The following is an 8585-nucleotide window of genomic DNA, read 5'->3' as shown; positions in this document are numbered from 1 at the left end:
TTTTTTTTAAAACAAAGTTCACTTTATTACGTTAATTTTACATACTAAGATAATATGAAATGCAGACTTGTTTAAATTCTCTTGCTGATTCTCTTGAAGACAATGTCGCCCAATGTCATGGTCTGAAAGCCAGAAAAGAAATTATGAAGTGTTCATCTGATGTTGTATTGTAAAAAACAAAATTAAGCCTAAAAAACAGCACCAAATATGTTGGCGTATGAAACAATTCAAAAATTCATCTGGTTTCCTGCAGGACTGGAGGAAGGGTTGGCAATGTTTTCCAAAATCCTATGCCAAGTCTTTATCACTTCTCCTCCTCACCTGGAAAGTCCTCCTGCCTTTGACTCAATTCCTTTCTACATCAATGACTGTTATAGCAAGACCATCCAGACTAGCCCAATCCAATCTCTCAAAGTTTCATTGAGTACCTACTATGCCCCAAATACATGTTGAGCACCAAGGATACATGCACATGGACACAACTGGGCGCACAGCCTGGAAGGCAGTGAGTAGTGCATAATTGTACCCCTGGAGCTGTGAAGCTTATAAAAACAGTGGATGCATCAGCTTTTGAGTTTTTAAGGATGTTCCCTCCACCCCTGCCAGTTCTCTTGAATAAGACTGCTGGAATGACATACCATGTCATCAGGGTGAAAAGGAGCCCCTTAGCTTCAGCAGCAATGCAATGGTTGCTGCTTGATGGGTTCAAGCCCTGGATTTACCATTTATTAGCTGATGACTTGGATAGGTCAACCTGTCTATTGAATCCCTCATCCAGCCTCCCTCGAAGGAGACAGGAGGATTAGGTGAGATGGAGTCTATCAAAGGGCGTTGGCCAGGACTTACTGCAGGACGGCTCATCTCCTGCTCCCCTGCCCTCCTGGGAGTGTGCTGGGGTGGAGGGGGAAACTGCAGATTGGGTGGGTAATGCTCACACTCTCTCTAGTTTAAGAATTTTTCCGGCCGGGCGCGGTGGCTCACGCCTGTAATCCCAGCACTTTGGGAGGCCGAGGCGGGCGGATCACGAGGTCAGGAGATCGAGACCATCCTGGCTAACACGGTGAAACCCCGTCTCTGCTAAAAATACAAAAAATTAGCCGGGCGTGGTGGTGGGCACCTGTAGTCCCAGCTACTCGGGAGGCTGAGACAGGAGAATGGCGTGAACCCGGGAGGCGGAGCTTGCAGTGAGCCGAGATGGTGCCACTGCACTCCGGCCTGGGCGATGAGCAAGACTCCATCTCAAAAAAAAAAAAAAGAATTTTTCAATTTGAACAGAGTGATGACAGCCTCCTGAGGCAGTGTTCTGTTGTATGTGACTCCTTAAAGCATATACTGGGGGCAAAGAAGAGTCAGGGGGACATACCTGCGGGAGAAACACTGCACTATTCCTCCCCTACTCCCAAATAGGGTATAGGATGTGGCTGGCAGCCAGGCACCAAGGCTGACTGCATAACCGGACTGTGCCAGGCTTATCAGGTGCCATAATATCACCATGAATGGGATTCTGTTTATAAACGCTAAATGGGCAAAGGCATTTATGAAGCACTGTGGGCATGCAGGGCAGGTGGAGGCCTCTGTGGCTGCTTGGTTAGTGCTGAGCAGAAAGGATTAGTGATAATGTGTGTAAAGTGCCTGGGACATTGTGGATCCGCAGTAAGTGCTGGCAGATACTGACCACAGGAAAGAAGTTTAGGGGTTGGAGGGTGGAGGGGTGGCATTAGGGTATGTGAACCACTCCCCATGCTTCACCTCCCCTCTCCCCTCAAGCACGGGAAGCCACAGGCTCAGAGCACTACCAACTTACACTGGTGATTATGTCGCCGTTGAGTTCGGTCACAGACTTGATGTTTTTGAACGTTGTCACCAGTTTATTGTTACCTTCCAACTGAACCACTGTCTGCAGGGAACAGAGAGATGGCCTGTGAGGAAAGGGTGGTGGGGGGCAAGAGCCTTGCTAATGAAGTTGCTTCTTCTGCACAGGTCTCAGGTCATAACAACTGAAATGTTCTGGTTCCTATGATTCCAAGCCTGCAGTTCTCTGGCTCCAAATAGAAGTGAGGTGCATTTAAGAACTAAATAAAGTGAACAGGCAACCTACAGAATGGGAGAAAATTTTTACAATCTACTTATCTGACAAAGGGCTAATATCCAGAACCTGCAAAGAACTCAAACAAATTTACAAGAAAAAAACAAACAACGCCATCGAAAAGTAGGCAAAGGATATGAACAGACATTTCTCAAAAGAAGACATTCATACAGCCAACAGACACATGAAAAAATGCTCGTCATCACTGGCCATCAGAGAAATGCAAATCAAAACCACAATGAGATACCATCTCACACCAGTTAGAATGGCAATCATTAAAAAGTCAGGAAACAACAGGTGCTGGAGAGGATGTGGAGAAATAGGAACACTTTTACACTGTTGGTGGCATTGTAAACTAGTTCTACCATTGTGGAAAACAGTATGGCGATTCCTCAAGGATCTAGAACTAGAAGTACCATATGATCCAGCCATCCCATTACTGGGTATATACCCAAAGGATTATAAATCATGCTGCTATAAAGACACCTGCACATGTATGTTTATTGCAGCACTATTCACAATAGCAAAGACTTGGAATCAATCCAAATGTCCATCAGTGACAGACTGGATTAAGAAAATGTGGCACATACACCATGGAATACTATGCAGCCATAAAAAAGGATGAGTTCGTGTCCTTTGTAGGGACATGGATGCAACTAGAAACCATCATTCTCAGCAAACTACCACAAGAACAGAAAGCCAAACACTGCATGTTCTCACTCATAGGTGGGAACTGAACAATGAGATCACTTGGACATGGGAAGGGGAACATCACACACTGGGGCCTATTGTGGGGAGGGGGAAGGGGCGAGGGGTGGCATTGGGAGTTATACCCGATGTAAATGACGAGTTGATGGGTGCTGACGAGTTGATGGGTGCAGCACACCAACATGGCACATGTATACGTATGTAACAAACCTGCACATTGTGCCCATGTACCCTAGAACTTGAAGTATTTAAAAAAAAAAAAGAACTAAATAAAATGTCAGGACTCTTTTGTCAGAATTTTAATTCATGGCATGTGATCTAGAAATGAGCATGGAACACCTAAGTGGCCCCAAATGCAAATGCTAAAATCAAATCAAGTAAAATCTCAATTCTCCCAAGCTAATGGAGGGAGGTAGTGGCAAAATTCAAAATATTGACCAGTAGAGAATACATCTTTTGCTTTGGTATGTATTCTTCTTCTTCTTTTTTTTTTTTTTTAATTGAAATGAAGTCTTGTATGTTGCCCAGACTGGTCTTGAACTCCTAGGCTCAAGCAATCCTCCCACTTCAGCCTCCCAAAGTGCTGGGATTGTAGGCATGAGCCACCTGCCCAACCAGGTATGTATTTTTCTTCCCAGAACGTTAAGGTTTCGTTTTGTGGCCTCCTTCCAAGCCCTTATACATCCTGGAAGAGATAACAGGAACCCAGCAGGGAGCCAAAGACCCTGGACAATGTTAAACATTTTGCCTCCAAAAAGAAAATTTGGAAAAGGCCCATAGTTAAATCCCTTGACCATGAGCACATCAAGAATATTTTCCTCCTAAAATCATCCTGACCTGTAATGTTCTAATTGGAGAGGCAGAAATAAAGAGTGACCAGAAGAGATAAAAAGACAAACATTCCCAGCCCAGTGAACACAGCTGTCTGGGGGGAGGAGAGAAGAGGGCTGCTAAAGCATGGAGTGTTTCAGAGGGAGGAGGAGACGGGCACCCCCATTGCCAGGATCCCCCTGCCACCATCTGCCACTCACACAGCCCACACCCCACACCCCAGCTGTCAGTGCACACCTTGAGTTGTGCCCAGCAGAAGTGATGCTGACCTGCCCACTGCCTTCAGTCTAGGGGGGTTGACTGTTCTTATTTTACAGTTTAGGGAGGTTGATTGTTCTTTATTTTACAGATGGGGTGGCTGAAGCCAGGGACTTCGTGACCACCCCTGAAGGCAGGGTCTGAGCACCTGTCTAGGGCCCTGGTATTCTGGTATTGCCAGCACCTCCTTCAATAAGTCTCTCCCTATCCTTCAAGAAGTATCTCCCAGCTCTAGGTTCAGTGAAGGCCAGTTGACTTTGGGCTCAGTTAAGCGTTTTTCACAAACTCCCACTTGCCCTACTCCTGGGCCCTGCTTAGAGGACTGTTAGTGCCAGGAGCACTGGGCCTGGGAGAACCTGAGACTTAGAATCCTGCTCTATGCCTGGTTCCCCCATATCCTCCATATGGGAAAGCTCAGACTTTGGGGGCTGGAACATCCCTCAGACAATCCCTGGGAAGAGGAGAGCAGCTTCCCTATAAGATTCTTCCCTAAGAGCTGCCTTTGTCTCTCTGCTTCTCCCACAGTGGAGGTGGGTTCAGAAATGGTATCTATAGGTGGAATTGTGAGGTGAGAGCCTTGAGGAATGAGGCCCCAGGGCCAGATTCCAAGGAAAGTTCTGACAGCAGAAGGGATGCCCTCCTACCTTGACTTTCTCCCCTGTCATTGTCTCCAGCTCACTTTCCTCCCCCACCGTGAACTCGTTTTGCATCACTTTGGACCCGGTGGTGATGGTGAACTTGAAGTGCTTCCCGTTCTGCACGATTTCCGTCACACTCTTGATATCCTTCCCCTTCTGGATGAGCTCTTCCGGCAAACCTGGTGGAAACCATCTGAGGTTTAGAGATGGGCAAAGGTGGGAGTTTCATGACTGTGGTAGGCAGATGAGAGAAATGTTATGGCATGGAGGGGCAGAGGAGGGCACTGTGTCTCCCAAGGGGCCACAGAAACTCACTGGGGACTTGTAAGCAGCATGGGCTGTGGCCTCAGGATGGAAAGGATAGTGGCCTGGCCTGGCCTGCTGCTATTTTGCCAGTCAATTTATAAAAAGGACACTCCTCTGGCCTGAAGAACTATTCCTCTTGTGAGCACCCTGGTTCTTGCTCACTCTCCTTCCTCATTCCCTCCTCCTTTGATGACTTTGCTCTTGGAGTGGGAGCATTTCATTCCCCACACCCTGGGTGACCAGAGAGTTGATCTTCCAAGCTAGGTCCCTCCTGGGAGTGACAGGGGAGCTATCAATAATCATGCCAGGCCAACACACCCAAAGCAGCACTGTGCCAGGCAAGCCTCTGTGCAGAGGCTTGCAAGCCTCTGCAGTCAAGGCTATGGAGGAGGACATGCCAGCAATCCCTTGCCCTGGCATAGAGCTTTGCCAATTTTAGAACTTGTCCACGCTGTTATACAAATTGAGGTTCACAAACATTATGTGGGTGGACAGTGAGCACAGAGGGTCCTGTTGCATAACGGAGAGATGCGAGACACAGAGGTAGTGTGAATTGCCTGCAGAAGATCCCTCTCCGGCAGCGCTGACGGTCCTCCTCTCCCTGCCCCTGCTGTCTTTGGCACCCTTCTCATTCTTGGCACCCTCCCTTGCCATGCTACACCCTTTGCTTATAGGGCTCCCTCTGCCTGGAGCATGCTTCCTGCCCCCAGTCCCCTAGACACCTGTCTTCCAAGGCTCAGCCTGATCCTTCTCTTTACCTCCACTGAGCCATCCCTCCGTGCCCCCCATGAGCCACATCCTCCTGTACATGACCCTGGGAGGCACAGGGGTTAAAGCAGGGTCTCTGAGAATGAGTGCCTGCGTCCAGTCCTAACTTAAACACTTCCTACTTGCATGACCTTGCTTGTGATTACTAAATCTTTCTAGGCTTCAATTACATCAACTGTAAAGTGGGAAAATAACGGTACCCAGCTTAGTTTTATGGTGAGGAATAGATGGGGTATTGCATATTCCATGGTCAGCACAGTTGCCTGGCACAGTGAGTGCTCCATACACCTTAGGGAATGCCTTATTACCTTTATTTCTTCTCTTCTTTTCCCCGATAATATAATGCCTTATTACCTTTATTATCTGTCTCCTTGATATCTATCCAGCACAGTGCTCAGTGTGTGATCGGCCTTGAATCACTATTTGTTTGAAGAATGAATAAATGCAGGAACAGGATCACACAACGAAGTGCCAACGAAGTGCCAACCACATGGTCATCAATCCAGACCACACCCTAGTTCAGTGCTCTTTCCACTTGCCTATGGGATGGCCTTGTGCAGTGAGGACTCGCTGCAAATAACTCCAGAAGTCAGTAAAATGCCCCCTAGTTTGTGTATATAGCCTGAATCTCTCCCCCCATCTCAACGTTTGGACCCTAAATAGCCACTGCTGGTAGGGCCAGACCCTCATTGATGTGACCCACAGCTTTGCCTTTCAGAGCAGCACTCACCCATTGCCTTCATGAAGGATTCAAAGTTTTCCTGGCTCTGCAGTTGGTACTTGCCGGAGAAACTCATGATGGCGATAGAGCTCCCTCTTCACAAGTGACCTGCAGCTCTGCCGACCAGACTGTCCACTGTAGGCTGTTTTATAGGGGGCTCCTTTCCTTTCGAATAGCGGCCAGAGGTCAGCAGCTGTTGATTCCTTTATGGCCAGGTTCAAACATTAACTCCCGAGAGCAATGGTCAATGATAAAGAACAGGATGGGCACAGCAAAGGTTTGCTGCAATTCAGCAAACATTAATGAATATCAGTCAAGCAGGAAGCCCTATGGCCCTGGGAGCCTTTAAGTGACTCTCCACACCCCATGAAATGTGTGTGTATATGCATGTATGTGTATATATGCACACATGTGTGTATATATAGATGTGTGCATATGTGTTTGTACATCGGTGTTTATATATACATATGTGTATTATGTACATAAAGATGTGTGAATGTGCATATATGTAATACATACACATATACACATTATATACATAAGTGTTTATATATGTCTGTACACATGCACACACACGTGTGTACACACACAGAAAAATTCCAGAGAATTCCTTTGAACTCAAAACCTCACCTTATTTACATAACCTTATGATCTCTTCTCATCCCTATTATTACACAAACTTAATTTGTAGAGTTGTCATCAGCTGCTAGTGCTATTTTGAATCCTGGGAATTCCTCCTTGATGATTATAGTCTCCTCCACAGGTCTTTTTGAGGTGTTAAAGCAGTTCTTGCTCAATGGCAGTTGTAAAACATTGGAACCAGGTGTGCAGAATTGAGACACATTTTATTAGGCAGAGACAAGGCAGGAGAAAGTGCCACCTGCTGACTTGCTCCAGCCCTGCTGAGAAGACAGGACAAGGGATCTGGGGTTATGTGTAGGAAACTGGTCTCGTAGGGTTATGTATACAACACTGGCCTTGGGGAGATGCCCCAACAGGGCTTCCAGTGGCCTTGGGATGTGCCAGTTTGTTGTGAAGCACAGAGAGGCGTGGTGCCCAGTGGGTGCACATGTCCCAGTTTCTGCCTCTGAGGCAGTTCTCAGCAAGTACCCCCTCACCCCCCCAGATTCTCTCCCTTCTTTGTCTGGACTTTGGCGTCAACCTTTTCACCCGCAGCCTCCGGCCTTCGTCCTGTGGTCCTCCTCTACTCTGTGGTTAGACAGATCATCCTGAAGCATAGGCTGGGTTGGGCCACTGCTCCAGGCATGAGCCTCGGTGGTTCCCATCACTTCAGAGGCCACAGGTCCTGGATGGCCTGGTGTCACGTGCCAGGTCATGATGGCCACCCCCAATAACACTTCCATTTCCCTATTATGAGTTCTAATTTTTGGCTTGGAAAATGACTCCCATTGCCTTAACTTCTAGCAGGGCTGCCAGCCTTCAAAAGGCAACTCCAGTCTACCTTTCCATCCTTTATCCTTCCTTCTCCCTAGGTCACGGTTCCAACCACAGGGCCAAGTGGACACATCAGGGGCGTCCATGCCACTCTCTATGCCCTCTGTGGTCTCCAGCATTTGGACATGTTGATCCAGCAAAGCACTTCAGAAGTTCTCTCCTCCACCCACAGTCCCAGTGCCAGGGTCCTTCTATGGCATCCCTGACAGGCGGTATTAAGGTGTACCCCGCCACAGAGAGCTCTCCACCTTTGGAGCGGTGTGGGCAGAGAGCGCTCACTAGTGGAGTGTCCTGCCATGTAGATTGTGGCACCAGCAGACCTTTCCCTCCAGCACAGAGGGGTGCTCTGGCCCTCCCTGCTTGGCCCTCCTCTGACCGTGTCTAGGACACAGTGTCTAGGTGCCTCCCAGGCCAGGAATTGGGGCTGTCCCTGCAGCAAGCGAAGTGGGCCTGCATGCTGAGAACTTATGGCTTTTTATAATCACCACGACTACCTGAGCAGCGGGCAGGAAGGGGCAAGGTGGCTGAAAGAAGGATGGGCACACCCACAGTCCTTCTCTCATCTTGCTCTGAGCTTTGATTACGCATCTTTTAACATGTCTCATTGTACTGAAGGGGCCCTGGTCTCCAGGTGGGATGCTGATATTTCATTTTTGTATATGTAAGGAAGTAAAAAATCCATCTTCTCAAGAACTGGCATGAGAATTCCTCGCGTGCGTGCGTGCGTGCGTGCGTGCGTGCGTGCGTATAAATGACTGCCTGGGAGACAGAGTGTGTGAGACCCCAGACCTCAGACCCGTGTGTCAGTGACAGC

The 8585-nt window shown here is 48.0% G+C and overlaps 1 protein-coding gene across 1 annotated transcript; it reads right to left on the bottom strand.

Annotated features, from left to right (window-relative positions):
• Nucleotides 1-6506, bottom strand: FABP1 (fatty acid binding protein 1, liver). The gene is made up of 4 exons (XM_011971760.1): nucleotides 6326-6506; nucleotides 4528-4700; nucleotides 1805-1897; nucleotides 1-122 (listed from the first exon to the last, which is right to left on the bottom strand). Exons 1-4 carry the CDS (start codon nucleotides 6390-6392, stop codon nucleotides 72-74), a joined length of 384 nt encoding a protein of 127 aa, XP_011827150.1. The 5' UTR covers nucleotides 6393-6506; the 3' UTR covers nucleotides 1-71.
• Between the last annotated feature and the right edge of the window lie 2079 nt (nucleotides 6507-8585).

The sequence above is a fragment of the Mandrillus leucophaeus genome, unplaced genomic scaffold (genome assembly GCF_000951045.1).
Source record: "Mandrillus leucophaeus isolate KB7577 unplaced genomic scaffold, Mleu.le_1.0 Scaffold1244, whole genome shotgun sequence".
NCBI classification, from domain to species: domain Eukaryota; kingdom Metazoa; phylum Chordata; class Mammalia; order Primates; family Cercopithecidae; genus Mandrillus; species Mandrillus leucophaeus.
This window is presented reverse-complemented; position numbering and strand designations above follow the sequence as displayed.